Raw genomic sequence first — 23,252 nt, forward strand, 5'->3', positions numbered from 1 at the left:
ACGCCCCTGCTACTTCCATACCGTGCCACCAGAGGCGCAACAGCTGTTCTCCAATCCAGCAGGTGGCGGTATTCCACCTTAGAGCTGTTTGCCATTGACACTAAAGAAGAGAGCGGGTCGCGCAGATAGTAAACGGAGTAGTCGACACAATGCTGAAACAAAGTGTGCGCTGAGAAACTATATAAGGATCAACCTTTAAAATATACTGTTTGACGTTTTTGGGGTTTACTAAAAACCAACGCAGTCAAAGTCAAACTCGGTGCTTTAAGGTCCTTGGAACACGCGGAGACGCCCCTTGCAGTAGCAGCTAACTTGAGTTATCAGTATAACGTACAGGTGTGTGGGGTCGTGGGGAGCTCGGTGACTTGTAGAGCATTCAGAAGCCTCGGGGGCACAATGCAAGAGGACTGTTTGTGAAGAACGACTCCATCCACGGTAAGGCACACCCACGGATCTGACTTAGCAGGTCGTTAGTGAAGCTAGCCTTAGCTCCTATCGAAGTTGGTTGACAGGTCAGCTCGTAGTTCGTAATTTATCCTTGAGCAGCTACTCCAGACTGTTAACAGGACTTTGTGTCATGGTCAAGAACAAAGATGGAGGAACATATGAGAAACAGAAGCTTAATCAGAGATTGTGCAGCCGGAGTACTTGATGACATAGATTAGCTTGCACAAAGATGATGAAAGCGTCAGTGTTAAAATAGCTTGGCGCAACGTGCCGAGTGTTTTTATTTTATTTTATTTGTGTTTATATTAAAAGCAGCATTAAGAAGAGCTTGATGGCACTGCTGCAATATTATCTTCAGCACTGTGTGAAAGGTCGCAGGGGCGGTGACGGAGCGCAACCAGCATGTTTAGCTGGTTTTGACTCTGCGTGGATGAGGTGAAGATCGACACGTGATATTCTTTTCAAATGTAATGAAGCTTTCATAGATCTGCAGTGCCATCTTTGTCGGTATTCTCATAAACCCGCACTCACATAGCGGGGGTGCCGCTAAAAATGATCAGTGTAGTTTTCCAAAGCTGTGCGGGAAGTCGTCCTCAGTCGTTTTAGCCCGTTGCTCTCTGTGTACTCTTTCCACACTGACAAAAATGACTTGACATCAGGCTCATGTTTTCCTAACAGCAGGTATCAGCAATAAGAAGCAGTTATTTCCCAGATACTACACGGAGCCTGGAATTCGAGGTTCCAGTTTATGTGCTGCTTTTTCTTTTTGGACCAGAAACATGTTTTCTTTCACTCTCTGCAGTTGTGTTATCAATGTTTTTGCTAAAAACTGGTGGCTGTCTGGGTTTAATGTTGTCAGGCGTTTTATTTACATGCTGCTGTTAATTACGTTTCTGTTTCAGGTCTCTTTTTGTCACAAATGTGGGCAAAACTCTCATGTTTACATCATCATATAAAAGCATAGAATGTGTCCATTTGTAAATAAATTACTTGATGAATCACACCAGCCCTACAAATTTATTTAGTGTGAAGTCACTCTTCTTCAAGTACAGCTGGTTGATACAGCTTCAAGGGAACTCTTTGCATCCACGCTTGAACAGAACACATGGACAAGTACTGGACGTAAAAATATTAGTTGGCATGAATTTGAAGAGTGTGGCCTTTTGCACACAGCCTGTAAATGTCAACAACAAAAGGAGTGTGTAAAACATGTATATTGTAGTGATGGCAGTATACTGTGTATATTTATACTGGCAGTATGGAAAATGATCATTTGGAAATGCTTAAAATGGAAATGATCATTTACTGTGAGGTGAGGTGTGGTTGGGGTGTGGACAGTGGTTGTGCTTTTGTAACGTTCAGGTATGGACAGCTACACACTGAGGCTTTGAGCCTCAGTCCTGCCCACATTTTATTCTGTAAAAACTAAATTTTCACTGCTTTTATGACCTTTTTAGTGGGGAGAACATAGCTAGGATTTAATGATTTAACAAATCTTTTAAATCCTTTGTCCTCCACAATGCTAAATGGCTGGGAGTCCTCAATCACCATGCTAACCAGGTCTTCATCTATTTGAGATTGTTCTCCTGAGGAAAGACAACAAAAACAAAGCACAAATATAAATATCACACACGTCACTTATTGCATTGTATAATATTGTTATATCATTTAGTAACATTACTGCATGCTATATTATCATGGCATTTGATGGCTCACCTGGTCTTGCTCCACAATCTGTGTTCCCCCTATTCTCATGCAAAGCTCTGTAGTGCCTAAGCATGGATGAGGTGTTGTTGTTATATCCCAGCTCCCTGGCACATAGCAAACACTTCACCTTGTACAAAAGTAAAGACAGCTTAACATATGTTTTATTGCACCATCAGTATTATGAAAATACATCTTCTGTAGAAATTTACATAACTTGTTGAGAGGAATAAAATCAAAATGTTCCCACACAGGGGAGGACATCCTCCTCTTCTTAGCTGGCTCCATTCTCTCCTGACTTTCTCTCCTCACTCTCATAAACCTCCAAACTCTCTCCAAACTGTCTCTAACTCTCACTAACCGCAACTCTCCATCAAACACCTACATTTCTGAATGAAGTCTGAGGGGTTCTAAGAGACAGCACAATGTTGTTCATGATAACTTGGATTTGCCTTACTATAAGTTCATGTTGCACCTCCACATATAAGAACATGTGTTGCTGCATGCACACAGGTTCAGGCCCAGACTTTTGTTTGTTTGCAGAGACACTCGATCATTTCATCCCCAACCCCCACCCCATTGGAGCCTATACTTTGGTCACTGCTCACCCCAAGTGGTGCGCAGTGACCAAAGTATAAAAACACAGACTACATACAGAAATACAGGAATACAGTCGCTATTCCTCCACATCAAATGGAGCCAGTGGAGATGGTTCAGGAATCAGATTATGATGGATCCTAGGAAAAGTGGTTCCGGGCACTTCCTACCGGAAGGAGACTGTGGAGTGGACCCAGGAAATGTTGACACATACATCACCAGTTTCACGGGGCTAATGCAAACAACTGTTCACATTCACACCTATGGCCAATTCCAAATCCAGGGCTCGCAAAATCGCTAGCCCGACGTCCCGGGGCTAGCGATTTTTCCAGTCGGGCTACCAAAATCTATCTCTGCCCTGCCTGTCGGGCTATCATAGGAAGGAAAAATATATGTCAATGCTTTTGCATTCTTTCGGAAATGTAGCTGGGTAATTATGTCATTGGCATCGGTGAGCCAGAATTTGCGCTTGTTTTTTGCTTTCACTTTGCAATCGCGCGAACTGTGTATAGAGAGCGACAGCACTGATTGGTGAGTGACGATAATTTGAGCACCAATTCCTCTGACATCGTCTTATCAATCGTTAGCTTACTATGCAAACATGACAAGTGAAATCTCCCGCAGCAAGCTTAAACATGTGAGAGGTTGATCGCGCAGAGAATCGCTGAGCGTTATGTGAGTGCGTGTGTAAAAGCAGCAGGATATATATTTTAGTTCTGCTGAGCCAAATAAGACAGGTCAGGGTGAAGAAGTGACAGCCAAAGAAAAGCTTACCACAAAACGGAAAAGTTATGACAAATCAGACTATAAGGCAAAAAGAAAGAGCAGCTTTTTGGTTTCATGGACAAAAGAATTTCTGTGGCTGCAATATGTTACTGGGACCAGTAATTTTATGAAAGGCCCCCATTAGAACCCATGAGAAATGCAAGAAATGCATTATTGCTCAGTCTGTAATATCTTTCCCAGAACAAACACCAATTGCAAATAACATACTAAAAATAAACCTGAAAAATCTGTTTAGAACAGACTATGTTGCAAAGAGTGAACTACCACTGGCAAAATTTAGCAGTCTTTGCAAACTTTAAAAAGCAAATGGCCTCGATCTTGGTTCCACTTACCTCTTACCCGTGACTTCAGTGGAAATTTCAGATTCAGGATCTGACACAGACTGATTCATGTTCTACACAGTTCTTACAAGTTCATAGAAATTTCTGTTCAATTAGAACCAAGTATTTGAGTTGATGATTGTAATTTTTATTCAATGTTGAAATTTGTGTTTCAACAATTTTTTGATTAATGTTTTGTTTCCGTTACAATATTATACTTACAATATTATACTGTATAATATTGTAAAGGAAACAAAACGGGAAACAAAACATCAATAAAAAAATTGCTCTTTTTTATTCGGGCTACTTAAATTTATTTTGGGCTACCAAAAACTGAAGTGTCCCTGCCCGAAGGGCTACCAGGGATTTTGAAATTTTGCGAGCCCTGCATCTTTGCCTCCTCCAGCTGACACAAACCCACTGCTGCTCCTCACTAATGGTTGCCGTAGTTAACCTTCATCACACTAAACCAATACTTCAGGATGATGTTCAGAAGTCAGTATTAAACAGTTATCATAACTGTTAACCTGGCTTACTGCACACGTTAACATGAACCCTTTTACTATTAGCATTTAACCTTAAGGCTACTGAGCAATTCATGTAACAACTAGTGGACTGTAGTTAGATAAAGGATGAATAATTATTGCAAGCTGAATCGGCTGTAAATGGAATATTGAGCCGTGACAGAATGGATTAGGTACACGTGGCGACCCAGGCGGGCTGCTGGCTGTCCAGAGCAGCTGGGGAAGTGTAGCTGAACTGAGCAGGGAGTCCAGAGTGTAGAGAACTAATGGGAGCAATAAAGAGTGAAATCAGTGCAGCGCAGAAGAATTAGATGAGCTGAGGGGGAAAGAGCTGTAGACTGAGGAGGATCAGCATGGATGGTGGATGAGAGAGAAACCGCAGGGGACAAGATGAAAATCTTTAAGTTTTCTACTTTTACAATATTGTTTTCAAATTTGACTCTGATTTAGATATAGCAGTTGTGATGTCAGTGACTGCTACAGTCTCACAGTGGGCACTCTTTTTTTTTTTTTTTTTTTTTTTTCCAATCTTCTTTATTTTAACTTATTATTATTTGTACTATGCTTCATCCAAAGTTTATTTGTAACTTTTTTAAATACATTTTTAGATGTTAGGTATTTTGCTGTTTGTTATATTGCTTGTTTATTTAGGTTCTATAGGTTCTAAAATCACAGAGCCAGCCTTCCTAGTAAGTTTATTCAGTGTGTTACTTTTACCAGCTTTGATGCTGCTGCCCCAGCAGACGACAGCAAAGAAAAAGTACAGTAAGCTTACCACAACTGACAGGTAATCTCCATCATATTGCTGCCCATGTTGAAGGATATCAGCTTCCTTAGCAAATAGGGGCTTCTCATTCCGTTCTTGTTTCCAGGCTTTGTGCTGGTCATCCACTTCACCCTGTTGTGGATGTGGAGGCCCAAGTACTTATACTCCTTGTCCCAGGATAGACACGGACTGTGTAGCCATCCTCTTCCTTCTGAAGATGACCCTTTAATTTGGTCTTTTTTTTTACATTTAGGAGCCATTAGTCTGAGAGAGGGAAACAAGGCTGTGCTTAAAAACACACAGAGCAGACTGTTGGCCAATGATAGTATTTAAATAAATCAGATAATCAGCTGTCAGAACATCAGCAAAGTTACCATAGTGACAACATTATTTGGCTTGGCGCTTAAAGGCTTATAAGACCCAGACTGTAAATGGTATCTTCTTGCTTTAGAGATCAAGAGAAGAAGTTGCTCTACATGTGTGTTCTGTGCTGTGAAAATGTATTCAAAGAAAGAGTGAAAAACAGCTGCTTTCTGCTTTTCTTAAATCAATCTAAATATAATAGAACTGCATCAAGCACTGAAATAGCCCTCCTTTCATTCAAATACCTCCAGATCAAAAAGTATACATCTGTTGCCTTTGAGGAGCACCTTGTGGGAAAGGGGACACATTTTCCTACAATTTGAGGATCAAATGATGGCTCTAGATTGAAAATTGTGGATTCCCCTGCAGGTTGAAGAGAAAAATATAATTCGATTTATTTTCTGCCCAGCCTGTTGCCTAAATCAGTCCATTGCTGTCAGGTTGATTCGATGTGGAATGACCTCTCTATGTCAAATGTTTGGGAGGAAAGATGCCTAGAGTAAGAAAATTGACAGATTATTGATATGAATGAAGATGTTTGGTAATAAATGTTAAGACTTTATTAACAATAAGCCATGCCTCAACGGTTGTTTTGGTTTCTTTATTAGAAAAATGGTGTGAGAGAGTGTGATAATGATAATTGTAAAGATAACAGTTTTTGTTTACAACAAATAATAGGCTGTCACCAATAAAATTGTCTTTTAAGGCTACCCCTGGCCAGTATGCAGTGCACTATTAGACGAGTATTGGTCGAATTCCTATTTCAGACAGCTTGTCAGTCCAGTTTGCAGTAAGAAAGTAAATGTGCTTGAATAATGTGTCGCTTTTGTTAAACATACGGGGTGTGTCTGTGATGTTTTATCTCTCTAGTGCCATGTCTCTGGTATTTCCACGACTCAGCACCAACCCATTTCATAGCAAGAAGGAAAAGAGAATCATGGCGGAAGTGAACGCATCACCGCTTAAACATTTTGTCACAGCAAAGAAGAAGATCAACGGGATCTTTGAGCAGCTGGGGGCTTACATCAAGGAGAGTGCTTCCTTCCTGGAAGGTACTACAACACCGAACACACACTCTTACCACTTTACTACACGTAAAAGTCACAAATGTAAAGAGTCTTGCTTGAATTGATCTTTTTCTGGACTCTGTCCAAACCACTTGGCCATGCCTATCAGTGTTGCAGTGCTTTCCCAGCTTGTATCTTTGATCCTGCTACCATGCGCTGGCCAGTCCCAGGTAACCTTTGTGCTGTCAGCTGGGATAGACTGTTGTTATTTTATTTCCCCGCAGTACAGATAGCATGACAGCAGCCTGCATGCTTTTTGTCATAGAGATGCTTTAAGCCTGCTGTGGGCACGTAGTACAGTCGGAACATTACTTGGAGACACAAAAAGACAACAGGGAGCCTTGCATTCATTAAGGTCAGCTGGCCACAGAAGTAGCACATTCTTCAGTTTTCAAATGCATTTGGATCGATGATTGATTGATTGATTGATCGATCAACTGTGTCATGTTTATGACCTAAGCATCAGACCCCAAAATCCTGAGGGGGCGGGGGGGACTAGACCAAGTAAGGCTTTCGTATCATTTTTTAGATTGAAAGTGAAATCGTATAAAATACTGTATTAATTAAATTGCATTCATATTTAAAAATATAAATATAAAATCTTTTTTCACAAGCCAGTAAAAATGTACATGGGCCAGTAAAACTCAGAGGGTTGTTAGGAAAGACACCAAATTATTATTAATATTAATTAACGTCTACACCAGGGGTGTCCAACTCCAGGCCTTGAGGGCCGGTGTCCTGCAGGTTTTAGATCTCACCCTGGGTCAACACACCTGAATCACATGATTAGTTCATTACCAGGCCTCTGGAGAACTTCAAGACATGTTGAGGAGGTCATTTAGCCATTTCAATCAGCTGTGTTGGATCAAGGACACATCTAAAACCTGCAGGACACCGGCACTCGAGGCCTGGAGTTGGACACCCCTGATTTACACCATCATAACATCTGTTTTCAGCAGCACTAAAGCTTGCCTCCTTTTAATGTCAGAAAGTCTTATGGGATTAAGATGTTTTCTTTTAAAAAAAAAAAATAATGTCAATATGACATGTACATACAATCCAAGGTTTTTTTTTTTTTTTTTTTAAACGGATGTCGTATGCAGTTAAACTTTACAACATTGCAATTTTTAAAATGGAAACCAGTAAGCAGTTTATTCTGTAAGAGCTGTGTTTTTTCCTCATTGCTCATTAATGTAAAAAAAAAAAAGTGTTTCTTATCCGATTACTCTATTAACCGATGGATTACTAAAATAATTGATAGTCGTAACCCTAGTCTGTTTCACACTGAATTATGTGAGTGTACTACATCCTGTAGTCGAGGCACACTGAAGTTCACAGGGAGTGGTCAGTAAAATTTATCAGCACAAGCCTGATATACGGCACTACACAACACAGGAAATCCAATTAACGCAGTAAGATCATGTTGAACGCAAGCACATGTCTGGACGAAGACAAAGAAGATCTTCTTTGTCAGATTACCCCCCTCCCCCCCCGCGCGCGCGCCCTTGAACCAAAACCCCTGATAATCTGTGGCTGGTTGCTTAGTGTGTTTTGAGTGTGTGTTCTGTTGTTCATGCTACAGCCATCAGTGCTCACAGAGTTTGAATGAGGTGATCTGTCCAGCGTCATACTATTTCTTTCATAGTCAGGCCTTTTTTGTCATTGAAGGTCTGTGTTTTGATCTTGAGAAGGCGGCATAAATTACTTTGAATGAATATGATAACTTTCAGCATGAAAAGCTAACCTCCGCCTGATGACTTTGATATATTAGATGCATACAAAAGTGAAGAGCTAGACCCGGTTGCCACGGAGGAGCAGGTCCAGGAGGTCCAGGGTTATCTTGCCAAGGTGACCGGCATTGGAGAAGTTCTAGCCCGCCGGCATATGAAGGTGGTTTTCTTTGGAAGGTATGTACACTTAAAATAAGTGCGAGTTTATTTCATGACTCGAAGTAGAATTGTGTTGAATGTTGATCACAGCTTTGCTACGTGTTCTTCAGGACCAGTAATGGGAAGAGCTCAGTAATCAATGCCATGCTCTGTGACAAGGTTCTGCCATCTGGGATAGGACACACTACCAACTGCTTTCTGAGGGTGGAGGGCACAGATGGGAATGAGGCCTTCATTCTCACTGGAGGCTCCGAGGAGAGGAAGAACATAAAGGTGACCAAAGCCGACTAAGTCGACTTTGTGTGGAAAGGAAGCTTCATATCTGACTCTTATGTTGTCTGTGGTTCCAGACAGTGAACCAGCTGGCCCATGCTCTCCACCAGGATGAAGATCTGGATGCTGGCAGCCTTGTTTGTGTCATGTGGCCTAAGGCCAAGTGTGCTCTGCTCAGGGATGATCTAGTGCTGGTGGACAGGTCAGATACATGTTTTGTGGAATAATTCTAGGGGTCTTGCAAGTAGTTGAGGCCATTTTTAAAGTCCAGTTCCTTTTCCAGAAAATGTGTGGTCCCATTGAAAATGTAAATCAAATTGCAGTGATTTGGAAATCATTTGAAGTGTGTGTGATAGTCCAAAGACAAGGTATCAGAGTTGGAAAACTGAGAAATGTGTTCTTTTAAAATATATGTTCTATCTGAATTTGAAGCCACCAACCAACCTGTTTAAAAAGAAGCTGGGACAGGGGTTATAACAGACCTGAAAAGCTTTGTCTTGCTTTTCTCACAACTAACAAACTTGAGAGTTTTGTTTAAAGAGCATCCTGTGGAGTCTATACCTTGTAGTAAAGTTGTGAAGCAATATAAGAATAGTATTTCTCAAGTCAGATTTTGAGATTGCATCACGTATAAACACGTCATTCAAAGAATTTGGATTAAATCTCTGCAAGCAAAGCACAATATGGAGACAGCAGTGCGCTAAAAAACAAATCAGAGCTGACGACCTCTCCAAGCAGCCTCAGTCAAACACCGCACCCTCACATACAAGTTCTCTTTCAGCATTTGCACTGTTTGCACTTAAAATTTGGAAACACAGCTGGCGGTAAAAGAAGCTGTTTTATATTTATTTAGCTGCCCCCTTGAAATCTAAGCTTTATTCTAGCGCAGGGGTGGGCAACTCCAGGCCTCGAGGGCCGGTGTCCTGCAGGTTTTAGTTGTGTTCTTGATCCAACACAGCTGATTGAAATGGCTAAATGACCTCCTCAACATGTCTTGAAGTTCTCCAGAGGCCTGGTAATGAACTAATCATGTGATTCAGGTGTGTTGACCCAAGGTGAGATCTAAAACCTGCAGGACACCGGCCCTCGAGGCCTGGAATTGCCCACCCCTGTTCTAGCGTGACAGCTGCATGCATGACTTTAAATTTGATCCATTTCAGTTTGCAATGGTTACTCGGTGTGCTCAATTCTAACTCTGGCGTAGCCTAATAAAGAACACCACAGCGAAATGAACTGACTGAACAGTTATTAATGGTCATAAATGGCCTATAGATGTAACTGATCAGTCTGCATTGTAGTAGCTATAAACGGTGTAACAGACTCGGTAGCACTAGGAATACACAAAAGAGATTTCTGCATTTCTTGCATCATCAACTGAATGCTTGAAAATCTGCATGACAGTTTGCGATCCTATAGCTTTACAGCAGAGCTTCATTTTGTTGTTTTAATTAGGTAACACTCAGCAGGTTGCATATATGAAAGGTTGCTTCAGCAGAGAATGTGTATAACAATTAAAGCACCTTTGAAAATGTGGCATTTCAGACAAATTCAAACAGAAGCTTTCAGAATAACTTGCTCCAGACTCTGACTTAAAGTTGCGCTCTAACCCATTCATGTTGCTGGTAGGTGACTGACTAGCTTCTTAGTTGCTTTTAGAATGTTTTTGGTTGTCGTCCAACCATAGTGGCAGTCGGCTCTGCATTCTGCTGAATCAGAACATCAAAATCTTTTTGGTCCAGAGCAGGGTTTTAATAGTTTTGCAATTTTCATTAGTTTTTATTTTTATTTAGTTTTGACTTCAGATTTTCAATTTTATATCAGTTTTAATTAGTTTTTACCAATTGTTTGCTAGTTTAGTTTTTATTTTTTTGAAAATCCTTAGTTTCAGTTTAGTTTTGATTAGTTTCAGTTATAGTTTTAGTTGTGTTTGCAATAATTAAGTGTATCAAAATCCCAGTTTCATCATATCAGTCATTCTCTTCTGCTTATCCTTGGTATGTTGCTATTCCAGCTACCATACCCTGCACCCTGGACAGGTCGCCTGTCTGTCGCAGGGCTAACACGCAGAGACAGACAACTCGCATTCCCACCTATGGGTTCTTTAAATAAATAAAGGCAGATGAACAACCATTGATACCAGGCAACTATAAAATGTATATCTTGGCCCCAATGAGACTATTAACTCTTGCAGCACCGGGCGTTCGTAATTTTGGTTCAAGTGAATTGATAAACTTTTTCAAGGCAATTGACTCACACAGTTATGTAGATATCCCAGTCCTGTTGTCTCGGGATGCATCACGCTGCCATGCCTGGGGTTAGCTTCTGTTTTCTGGGGATGAGTGTTGAGTGTGCTCCCTTACCTTCTCAAGGTAAGCTAGCTTCTTGTGTGAGCTTTTCAAGTGCACTTTAAGGTTTGTGGGATTTTTTCCCTTTAGAAATGTCCCTCATAATTTGTCTCTTTCCACTACAAGACACTTGCTTTATCCAAAACACAGTCATATTCAAAGTAATCCCAAATTGGACTCTGGCGCTTTCTCCTGACTTTTCCTGACATGATTCTGCACGTGGACGGAGCAGCAACACAGACGACTCAATTAACGTACTTGCCACCTGCTGGCATAATGAGACACAGCAAGAAAAAAAATCTGGAAGCTAAACTTCATTTTCACCCTTGACTATTGTATGACACGCACACATCTACGAAAACTAAACACATTTTTGCTATAAATTCAGTTAATTTTAGTTAGTTTTGTGAACACTCATTACAGTTAGTTAGTTTTCCTTTTTTTTGTTATTTTTATTTCCGTTAACAAAAATGTTTCGTTTATTTTGTTAGTTTTCGTTAACGATAATAACCTTGGTCCAGAGTCACTGGAAGCCATGCCTGCATCTGCAAGTCCGTCCGCAATTCACAAGAAGCTCTACTGCACCCAGACAATGGACTCAAACTTGCATACAGAAATGGTAAATGGACTGGTTCTTATATAGCGCTTTTCTACTCATCTGAGCACTCAAAGCGCTTTACACAACTTGTGCATTCACCCATTCACACAAGCACATCTTTCTAAGTGCTTCATAGCTAACATTCATACTCCGACGGATGCATCGGAGAGCAATTTGGGGTTAGTATCTTGCCAAATCAAGGTTAGTATCTTGCCAAATCAAGGATATTTGGCATGTAGACTAGGGGAAGCCAGGAATTGAACCACCAACCTTCCGATCAGTGGATGACCTGCTCTACCACCTGAGCTACAGCCACCCCGAGACCAGGCCAGGGTCATATTTGTCAGGTTATTGGGACCAACCTGCGAACTGTGTTGGATCAGTGATGAGCTACTACGTCGTCTATGGGTTTTCTTCTTTTTTGTTCTTAATGTCGATGCCTGGGAATCCTCGTGACATCAGCTTTTCCTGTGTAAAACGGTGTCATAGCACATTTAGTCAAATGTTTGCCAGAGAGAGGTGACAGACAGAGACACAGTCAGTGCATGTTGAAGTACATTGTTGTTATGGGACTTTGACAGAAGCTGTGACTGATGACCTGTAGGGCCAAAGAGCATCAGACAAGTGAAAACCAGGATGCAAGAAGAAGTTTAACATGCTTTTGCTCCTGCTGAGGTAGAGGGAAGTGTACTCTCTATGGAGGAGCACTAAAAAGGTCACCTCCAGCTTTTGATCCTAGTTTTTCTTCCTGAGACATTTGGGAAGTTGACCGAACAAGGGGTGGGATATCAGAGCCTCAAATTTATATCACAGGATATTAGGGAAATTTGTGATGATGCAGAAAAAAAGAATGGATGACTGATTGCAGCTCACAGACAGCAGCATTTATTAATGCAAAAATAAAGAATGAGCTACTCTCATTGATGGCACACTGCCACGCTGCCAATCTGAATCTATGCCTTACAGTGCCAACAGCAGCATTATATACAGTGACACAGTGTAAGACAGGTGTGAACAGCCTGGGTAGTTTTTTTTTTCAGGAGAAATGTTTAACAGTTAGAGAGGATAATGTGGATGGCATCATGCTAGTCTGTGGGATGACTTTGGAAGTCAAGAACCTCTTTTGATTTCCACAGTGAGTGAAGGCAGAGGCAAGAGTTAAATGCTGGAAGCTGAAGTAGCAAGAACGTTGTTCAGAGTTCAGAAAGGAGTTGAGACAGGTTCTGGGGAAGTACAGCTGTATTGCTAAGGGTAACTGCAGAGGAGGAGATGCAGAGTGTTGGTGTGACAGAGGAGGATTCTGGGATAGTGTGAGATGAAGGCAGATAATCTGCTGTGGCGACCCCTAAAGGGAAAAGCTGGACAAACAAGGTGGCGGCTTCGTTACTGTAGGTGGCTGGCTTTATGGAAAGATGCTGGCTGACTTGAAACAGAGTGAGACCGAGGCTTGTCTCACAAAAATGTCCCAAACCGTATTTCTGCTTCACTATAAGAGTATTTGATATTGGATTTAAATTTTCTTTTTAATGAAAGTGGCTGTGCTGACTTGGCGAGGACTCTGATTCTGTTGTTTAACATCATGTTTCCATCTCAAGCCCAGGGATTGATGTTACCACAGAGCTCGACAGCTGGATCGACAAGTTCTGTCTGGATGCTGATGTGTTTGTTCTTGTGGCAAACTCTGAATCCACGCTGATGCAAACGGTAAGAACTGCATGAAGAGATCAGGTTCAAACAGGACTGTTGATGACATGTCAAAACAATCTGAGTGAGGGGATTGTGTGACGCTGCTGTGCATTGGGAACATTTTGCTTATATGGTGTTTTCCCTGTCAAAAGTCGTGTGAGGAGAAAACATAATCCAGACAAATAATTTCTTTTAACAGGCACATGTATTCATGCTTTACCGCCAACACAATTAAATTCAACAACTGACATGCGTAGAACTCTGCAGCTTTGTGCACAAAGAAGCCTGGTTTTTGCACACTGCTGCAGTTTGATGCTCTTGTGGGTAGCTGTCGGTGCTCACAGCTGAATCCTGCTTGCTCAAATGAACTCCCTTTTGACTGTTTGGAAGCAGGAATTTAATTGCATGAGTGCCAATGAAAACATGCTACCTTGAAATTATTTACTTGGATTGTTGTTTTGTTTTTTGTTTTGTTTTGTTTTTTGGCACATGACCTTTGACAGAAGAATAATTCTATATTTGCCATCAGGAAAGGTCATCACAGATGAATCCAAAGTATTTCAAAGGGTTCTTTTTCTTATGATGAAAGATTTCTGTCCTGATGGGTCTCATTCAGAGTAACAGTGCCTCCCTCAATAATGCTGGTTTGAGTATAAAGAAATGTGAATCTAACATTTATTTTGCCAACCATTTGTATTTTCTCATTCACGGATTCCTTTTTTTCAAACATTGGTACATTTTCATCCTGCAGGAGAAGTCCTTCTTTCACAAGGTCAATGAGCGACTTTCCAGTCCCAACATTTTCATCCTCAACAACCGCTGGGATGCTTCTGCCTCAGAACCTGAATATATGGAGGAGGTCAGTTATGGTGCATACACAAAGGACTTCTTTATGGCTGTTGTAACACTAGCAAGAGTGTCCACTTCAGTTTAGCATTTACAATTTGATGTCTCACATGGGACATTTTGGTCTCCTAACAGCTAAAGAGGTGTCCTTGTTGCTGTGGTGGGCAAATTTAAAGACACGATGATGACTTTGTTAAAGTTGTGTGTGCATGAATGCGTATTAGCTCTCAGGAGGTACTACAAACCTTAAGATGGTCCTTATTGTGGCTTGTTGGTTACACACTAAAGGGCACTGTTCCAGGAGAAATCACCTCAAAACTCTCAATACCTGTCTAAAGATTCATTTTTTTAATAGATGTGTTAGTCTGATGCTGCAGTGTGTCCTCTTTGCCTTGTATTAGAAGTTTCTAAGAGAGTTTATGAAACGTTTCTATTTAATTTTTCTTAATACCATAAATGTATAAATCTCAATGTGGCATCACTTCCTCATCCAAAGAAAGCTTTGTTCTGGTAGGCTTTGCCTTTGTGATTCTTGCTAATTTAAGTGTGTTCTTGCTCAACCAGGTCCGTAGGCAGCATATGGACCGTTGCACTAATTTTCTGGTGGATGAATTGGGCGTAGTGGACCGAGCCCAGGCTGGTGACCGTATATTCTTCGTTTCTGCCAAGGAAGTACTTCAGGCTCGTGTGCAGAAGGCTCAAGGAATGCCTGAAGCAGGTGAGGGCACCAGTCTGCGCAATCAAAACTCTGGAAAGGTTTGAATTTTGAAATACGCAGCAAAAAAAGTTCCGCTCTGTACAATGATAAGATTGTACCAGATCGATCGGGGCCCAGGTTGTCGACTGCCTCTGGTGCTGTTGGCCAGTGGAAGGCTGGTAGGTACTGGGCTACTGTTGGCCGAAGATGAGACGGTGAGAGAGGAGAAAAGGCAGGATTGTGGAGGAGTGGGTACTTTAAATGTAAGGACCATGACTGATGTGATGGACAGGACGAAGGTAGATGTTTTGTGCATGCAGGAGACAGAGTGGAAGGTAAGCAAGGCCAGAAAACACTTTCTGCTTTTCTTTACAGCCATGTGACAAGGTTATTAATCCCATCATGGTGCCACACAGCCATTTGTGAGTGTCTGTAGCTAAGGAGGTAGAGGAGGTCATCAGAAAAGCTGTTCCCGTCTCCAGTCCGCATGCCAAAGTATCCTTAGGAGTACTACTAAACCCCAAGTTTCTCTCTGGTGCATTTATTGGAGTGTTAATGTTAGAAAAAATGTACTTCGTGTAGAAAGTCCTTGTATGAATGGCTGAATGAGGCGTGTTGTGTTAATTGCTTTGAGTGCTCGAATATAAAAGCTATATAACAACCAGTCTATAACATAGTAGGCTTGACCAGTAATAATGTAACGTTAAGTCTAGTCATAAATACGAAGTCTGTAATGTCCATGCAATGTCCATTTAAAACTTCAACTTTACCTTTGACTTCCTTGTAGCATGCTGTTAGTTTTGCCAGTGGAGGAAAAAAGGTGGGATGGGGTCACATCCCTGTCTTAAACATGATTTAGTATCCTCTAAATATTTTACTTTCATACGGCACTGTTTGGAAAGCCTGTGTGTTGAATTGTGTGCTGTTTGTTTCTCCAATGGCTCTGTTTGTGTTTTTACCAGCTTCTTCCTTTATGCAGCACTCAGCTCTGCTCACTCACTAAAACCTCAACAGCACCATCTGGTGGACTAAAAGTGCAATTGACTTTAGTATATAAATAAAATATCACACGCACAGCATCTCTGCATACATAGGTTTCTATGGCTATGTCCACATGTACACGGATATTTTTGAAAACGCAGATTCTTCTATGCATTTGGGCCTTTCATCCACACGTAAACTGTGTTTTCAGTCACTGAAAACTTGATCATAAAATGCAGATTGTAACCATGATCATGACCACCGATCAATAACCAGTGATCAAAGACCATTATGGACCTGGCAGTCATAGTAGCGGGTGGGTTTTGATAATCGATTAAAATCGATTCTGGCGTGGATAATGTGATATCGATTCATTAAAATCGATTTTTTTTAATATAAATTAATTTTGCCCGAAATGCCAGAATCTCAGGTTAAACCTCACAAAATTTCTAAAACCACCAAACAGCTAAAACAGCTTTAAATGAGAGCAGGAACATGGATTCTGCACAAAGACTTAAACACAAAGCACGGACCTGCGGATCAGAATCAGTGAGATGTCGCCTTTCTCACCCGACGGCATGGACACGGTCGGGGCTGAAAACCGACAGCTTGCTGATTCTGATGTTTTCGGCGGGTCCGCGCTTTGTGTTTACGCCCATTTTGCGCTGATTCTAAAGCTGTTAGTTTTATCTCTCTCCAAACAATATTGACCGAACCAGCAGCAAAATCTCTCTCCTCTCTCTCTTTTATCTCTTTCCAAACAATATTGACCGAACCAGCAGCAAAAGAAGATCCAAACTACGCTTCACATAAACATCGTCATGGATTCCCTCTTACTTTTGCTGTTTTGCTTCCACCACGATAAAATCACACTTCATGCACAGCTCTCTCTCTCTCTTGCTCTCTCTGTACTTCAAGAACATTTTCCCGTCTAAAAATCTGCTTTCTGCATTATTCGCTTGCTTGTTACGCACAAGACTACTGTTATTTTCCGAAAAGAAAACCTAGTTTCTGCCGTTCAATAGGCTTCTGAACAAATTTAAACTTTTTAAAATTATGCAAAATGCAAAACGCTTAGCCGTGTCGCTAATAAAACCGCTGTAACTTCAGAGGTAATGTTCATATGTTGATTAAGGCTTGTTTTTGATGTGCAGAATATTTTTATAAAATCCCAGGCCAGGAAAGTCGCCTTCATGTTTTTCTGTTTTATCTTCAGCTACTTTGACACAAAGGCATCTGCTGTGATGCTCACACCTTTGATAAAGTCTGGAAAGTGTCAGCTTTCTTTTTATAGATACAAAAATATGTAAATGTACCGATCTGAATGATAATATTTCTGACTGTCTGAGGCAAAATTTCCCAGATTCAAATTGAATTGAATTGAATCGTGGATCGAATCGATTCTAGAAATCAGTGACGATACCCAGCCCTAAGTCATAGACTACGTCCATACATACACGGGTATTTTTGAAAATTGAGATTTTCCATTTTCATTTAAATGGAAATAACGTACGTTGTTGTTTACATGAGATAAATTTCTAGAATAAAAAAATACTGTCGTTGTTAATCTTACTACCTGCAGTTTGTACACGCTTACATATACACACACACAGTTACTGTCCCTCCATTTACAAAGACAGAGGCATCAGAGTGAACTTCGGACGTGGCTTCTACATTCAATACAGACGCTCTCACAACGCAAATTGGTTTTAAATAAATGTAATTTCTTTTAAATTAAATTTCTGTATGTTGTATACATTTTTTCATTCCTAAGTTGTGAGTCTACACCAGCCAAAATACTGTCTTTAGTTATTAACATTTGAAATGATGAAGGCACTTGAAAAGTAACACAAAATTAGCTGCCTTTTCAGAAAAACACAAACCTTTCAGAAGTACTTGAGATTTTATGAACGTACAAAACCCAGTTTACTCTTTCCCTCCCAGACTTCTTGACTTCTGATTGGCCAACATTTCTACATGGTTAGGATGCCATGGATTGGCATGTTCTTGAGAGCGTTTAACTTTGTTTTTGGCGTTTACATGTGGATGGAGATACTTTATTTCAAAACTGCACATGTAGAGTTTTTTTTTTTTTTTTTTTTTTTTTTTTAAACGAAAATGGAAAATCTCAGTTTTCGAAAATATCCGTGTATGTATGGATGTAGCCTATGACTGCCAGGTCTGCCTGCTCTTTATGATCAAGAAATTGACCAGGTAAGACCCCAGGTGCAGGCTGTGTAGAGATGCTCCTGAGACAATCCAGCGCATAATAGCAGGGTGCAAGATGCTAGCAGGCAGGACATACATAGAGCGCCATAACCAAGTGGCATAGTGTACAAGTCCCGAGGTCACCACCCGACGGCGTTGAAGAATGTCTGAGCTAAGATCCTGTTAGACTTCCAGATACAAATGGACAAATTGGTAATGGCTAACCAAGATAGCCAGATAGCTATACCGAATGAAAGCAACATCAGGAAGAAGGAACATAAGAAGCAGGAGAAGTACCAAGGGTTCAGAGAAGAGGTGGAGGGTGAGGGTAACAGTGGTCCCAGTGGTAATCGGAGCACTTGGTGCAATGACCTACAAGCTAGGCGAGTGGCTCCAGCAGATCTCAGGAACAACATCCAAGAACTCCGTTCAGAGAAACACCGTCCTAGATACTGTGTAGGACCTTCAAGCTCCCAGGCCTCTGGTAGAGGACCCAAGCTTGAAGGATAGACCGCCCGTAGGGGCGAGAGGGGAATTTATTTTTTAATATAAAAATAAATGGATATATTTATATTAATTAATTATTAGATTAGATTACTGATAAGTATTAGAAAATGTTTAATTTGGCTTATTCGTTGTGTTTAAATAGATTATAAATAAAAAAACACAGAATTCTTGTGCCACGTAAAAGTTGTATGCGATCTGTATAAGAGTTTTTTGAGTTTGAATAGACTTTAAAGTGAGGAAATAAAAAGTGTGAAACCCACTGTAGCGCACATTCTCACTCCTGTGCTGTTTCAGGTGGCGCTCTTGCCGAAGGATTTCAGGCCAGAATGTTTGAGTTCCAGAACTTTGAACGGCGTTTCGAGGTAAGATCCTCAAAACTAGAAATGAGATTTGATCTAATTTCTGTATGTTTGAATCGGCATGCTACATATGTGCACCAAATTTCATACATCTATGTGAAACACACAATTGGAAATCCTAACATCCATCTGTACGTCAGTGGGAAAATATATTCAAAAAATGTCCACCTTATACTTTCCTACACTTAAATATGGGCTTTGCTTTTGTTTTAATAATTTTAATATAAAGTAATCCAGTCAGTGAGGTGATGTGAAAGGGGGGGGGAGGTCTCCACAAAGGGTGGCATCTCTTCCCCCTGAGCCTCCGTTTTCTAGCTATTTTTCTTGCAGATATACTGATAGGGTTCCAGATTGTGTTATGTTTCTGGTGTGATGCACATGCATTAACCTGATTCCATCAGCTGCTTGCACGGCTTGGTAGTAAGATGGTGTAAAAATCAGAGTTTCTGACTCCAGCTTGTCGGTCTGGTGAACCACCTGTCACCCAACTTGAAACAGTCTCGTCCACAGTCCTCATTCATAAAGTGTTTTACAAACCCGAAAATTATGACCAACAGATGCATTTTACTTTTTCAGTGCAGCTAGCCAAACAACACAGAGCCAATTACTGGTAAAGGGGTAGACGGAGAAAGCAGATATTCTTGATTTGTTACCATAAAATCCATTGTTGTAGCCAGGGACAGCACAACAGTTATCCTCTTAAACTGTTTTTTAGTTTTACTGTTCTTATTGACCGCAACCAACCAACAAACTCTGGGATGTCACATTTTGTACTGGAAAAAGATGGCGCTAAACATGTTATAAAAAGCACTTATTTCATAAATCCAGCTACATAGACTTTTATCTATGCCAGTTTTTGAAAGCAGGGCTCCATGGTGTAAATTAGCTTTCACATAGAGCTTTCTGTGCCTGCACTCATCATGTCATTGTATTTTTATTTTTTTTTGCCTGTCCTGTCTGCGACGGTAGCAATCAGAATTATTGTCTGAAGGCCAATAAAAATGCCCAACAGATTTATTTTTCCAAGTGCACCATTACTGATTTTGCTATACTGGTCCACTTGATGTCATACTTTAATAGATTTCAGGATTTTTATGTTTTTACTTCTGTTCTGTTATTACAATCAGAATAGACAGGACTGGGGTATGGGGTATTATACATGATTATATATCCCTATCTGTAAATAACGACTCATGTTAATTAATGCGCATTGTCCCGTTGAAATAAAAAAGTATTCTTATGCAGATTATGTAACTTAGTCTAACTACATTTGTGATTTAAAGCTGGAAATTTACCTTCAATTCCATCACACCCAGGGTCATTCAGTTGCATTCTGTCATTTTTCTTGATTTGATATCTGAATTGCTGTCTGTCTGCTGTATTTAGGAGTGTATATCACAGTCTGCAGTGAAGACCAAATTTGAGCAGCATACAGTGAGGGCCAAGCAGATCTCTGAAGCCCTGCGTCACATTATGGATTCGGTATACATTGCTGCACAGGAGCAGAGGTGAGTCTGTGATTAAAAGCAGTATTTGTATATGCTGAGACTTTAAACCACAGACCCCCAAAAAGCATTGCCCTCCTCCTTTAGCCACAGAGTGCCTGGGGAAAGAATTCCCATAAATGGTTTTCATTGTGACCCATATGTGCAGCACATCTCCATCTTGAATAGACTTTCATTCTAAACTTAAAAAGCTGTGTGGGTTGGTGTGTAGAGTCTATTGTTTGGAGACCAAAGAGGACCGTCAGGACCGATTAGAGTTCATCGACAAGCAGTTGGATCTACTGACCATGGACTGTAAGTCCAAGATTAAGAAGATTACTGAGGAGGTGGAGAGACAGGTGAATCCCGGCACAGTTTGACTGTCCTGGTTTATGTGGATTCAGCTAAAAAGAGGGTGGTTGTTCTTTTAGGTTTCTAATGCCATGGCAGAGGAAATCAGGAAGCTCCATGTGCTAGTGGACGACTTCCATATGGACTTCCATCCATCACCAGTGGTGCTCAAGGTCTACAAAAATGTGAGTTTAACTTTAGCATATTCTTAGACTTTTACATTTACTCAGGGCCTTCTCGATATGACGTTCTTCTGCTTCCCTGGCCACAGTGTCTGTGAGGATGCTATTCGTTCTGTGTTGTGGCATCCTGAGGGCACCCAGTTTGTGCTCCAGTGGATGATGAGAGTCAAACCCTAAATACTGATCTGTATGCTTTGGTCTCCAGTACACATCAACTTTTAAATGTACCCCATTACTGATGGAAATCTCACAGTCTAACAAGGCTAACCTATCATTTTTTTCATATCCTCCCTGGTCAATCATTAAGGAACTGACCTCACAGCCCGTTGTTCACCACTGGTGCTAGTTCCAGTCATTATGCAAACTTGAATGAGTGATGAAATATTTTTCCCACTGAAAACGCTACGTCCAGATGAACAGAATCAACTTTTTAGGTGTAGTGAAAGTACATCAGGGTATGTTAATTGCACAATATTGCCTCCACTTGAAATACTCCAGTCAATCAGTCAAAACTGACAGATTTTTGATATCATGGCTTTAAAACCTAAAATCATTCAATCTTCTATGAACCTTATGTGTTAATCTAAGGAGCTTCTTTAAGACACTTTTCTTTCCAAGTTCCTTAGACCACAATGACCTGGATGACTGTGAACCTTCACAGACTTAATGTGACAGCCAAGCAACAGCAGATAGCCACAGCCCTGAGCTTGGTTTTGCTTGAGGTTTCTTGTGGTTAAAAGGGAACTTTTCAGTCCCACCGTCACCAAGTTCTTGCTCAAAGGAGATTGTTTGATTGTTGGGGTTTTCTGTCTATTATTGTAGCTTGCAATATAAAGCAACTTGAGGCGACTGCTCTTGTGATTTGGCTCAATATAAATAAAACTGCATTGCACTGAATTGAATTGATTTCATTAGTCATTGCTGCTTCAGGAACTTAATAACTTTGCCATAAATGATGGAACCATGAATTCTACTCTGCCAGAAAATCCTGAAAGAGAATGTTTGACCATCAGCTCATGCTCTGAAGCTCAAGCCACCTGGGTTATGCAGCACAACAGTGATCTGAAAAACAGAAGCAAGTCCACCTCTGAATTGCCCAGAAAAACAAAATGAAGGTTTTGGAGTGGTGTAGTCAAACTCTGGTCTTAAATCTGATTGTGATGCTTTGGCATGACGTTAAACAGCCCATTCATGCTTAAAACGCCTCCATTATAACTGTATTAAAATAATTATGCAAATAAGAGTCGGCCAAAATTTCTCTTCAGTGATGTGGAAAACTCATTGCCAGTTATCACAGATACTTGATTGCAATTCTTGCTGACAAAGAGTGGTATAACCAGTGATGATTTAGAGGGCAATCACTTTTTCACACAGGAAACATCTATGTCAGAGAGTAGACACAGAACCTAAGGCTACGTTCACACTGCAGGTGTTAATGCTCAATTCCGATTTTTTGATCAAATCCGATTTTTTTTTGTCTGCGTGTTCACACTACAAATAAAATGCGACAGCAAACGCGCTCTAGTGTGAACGCTCAAAGCGGCCCGCATGCGCAAAAGAAGACTTCACACACAACGTGCTCTATTTAGACCCAGAGCAAACAGTATTGTTTGACTGATGGACCTTAATATAAAGACTTCGGACTTTTACGTTTCCCAATTTTTGCTTTAAGTTATTTTGTTATTTACATAATAATGTAAATAACCTAATAATTATCCTTATTGCTGTTTCAGAGGGGAGCGGTGCTTCAAAGGATAGCTGCAGATTTCTGTCAGAATCTGTAGATTATACAGTACAAATAAAATGTTCACGTTTCTCCAACGCTGTCTTCCCAACAGTTTCACTGACATCTACACGGGATGGCCAGGAACCGTTCGCGATGTCTTCTCGGGCGCTTATCCGGCGCTGATAATTGGCGTCTGTCTTGTGTCGGTGACGTAAAAGACGGATTTAATGCGACATGACCGTTCAAACAGCAGTCGCTTTATGAAACATCGGATATGTATTGGATTCAGTACCACATACGAAAGTGACCCAGATCGGATTTGAAAATATCGGATTTGCGCTGTTCACACTGTCATACCATGATCGGATATGGGTCGCATAGGGTCAAAAAAATTGGATTTGATGCGCTTTTGCCTGCAGTGTGAATGTAGCCATATAGACCAGGGGTCTCAAACTCAGAGGAGCTGTGGGCTTCTGCTGCCGCCACTGTCATCTCATTGGAGGGCCACTTAAGTGATCAAGTAGAACAAAAAGAAAAACCAAGAAA

At 40.8% G+C, this 23,252-nt stretch overlaps 1 protein-coding gene across 2 annotated transcripts in view; it reads left to right on the forward strand.

Moving 5' to 3' along the window:
* Positions 1–121: 121 nt before the first annotated feature.
* The window catches only part of mfn2 (mitofusin 2), a 45,434-nt gene continuing 22,303 nt past the window's right edge, over positions 122–23,252 (forward strand). Inside the window, exons 1-12 of one of the 2 annotated variants that reach the window (XM_085145069.1) lie at positions 122–435; positions 6,378–6,559; positions 8,346–8,481; positions 8,574–8,736; positions 8,814–8,938; positions 13,275–13,383; positions 14,117–14,224; positions 14,776–14,929; positions 18,899–18,966; positions 20,350–20,471; positions 20,680–20,806; positions 20,879–20,983. In XM_085145069.1, the coding sequence (XP_085001195.1) occupies positions 6,382–6,559; positions 8,346–8,481; positions 8,574–8,736; positions 8,814–8,938; positions 13,275–13,383; positions 14,117–14,224; positions 14,776–14,929; positions 18,899–18,966; positions 20,350–20,471; positions 20,680–20,806; positions 20,879–20,983 (1,395 nt within the window). In that variant the 5' untranslated portion in view covers positions 122–435; positions 6,378–6,381. Of the gene's footprint in view, positions 436–5,023; positions 5,166–6,377; positions 6,560–8,345; positions 8,482–8,573; positions 8,737–8,813; positions 8,939–13,274; positions 13,384–14,116; positions 14,225–14,775; positions 14,930–18,898; positions 18,967–20,349; positions 20,472–20,679; positions 20,807–20,878; positions 20,984–23,252 lie in introns of those variants that run through there. The other variant, XM_085145067.1, reaches the window with a different exon arrangement.

The sequence above is a fragment of the Neolamprologus multifasciatus genome, chromosome 20 (assembly GCF_963576455.1).
Source record: "Neolamprologus multifasciatus chromosome 20, fNeoMul1.2, whole genome shotgun sequence".
NCBI classification, from domain to species: domain Eukaryota; kingdom Metazoa; phylum Chordata; class Actinopteri; order Cichliformes; family Cichlidae; genus Neolamprologus; species Neolamprologus multifasciatus.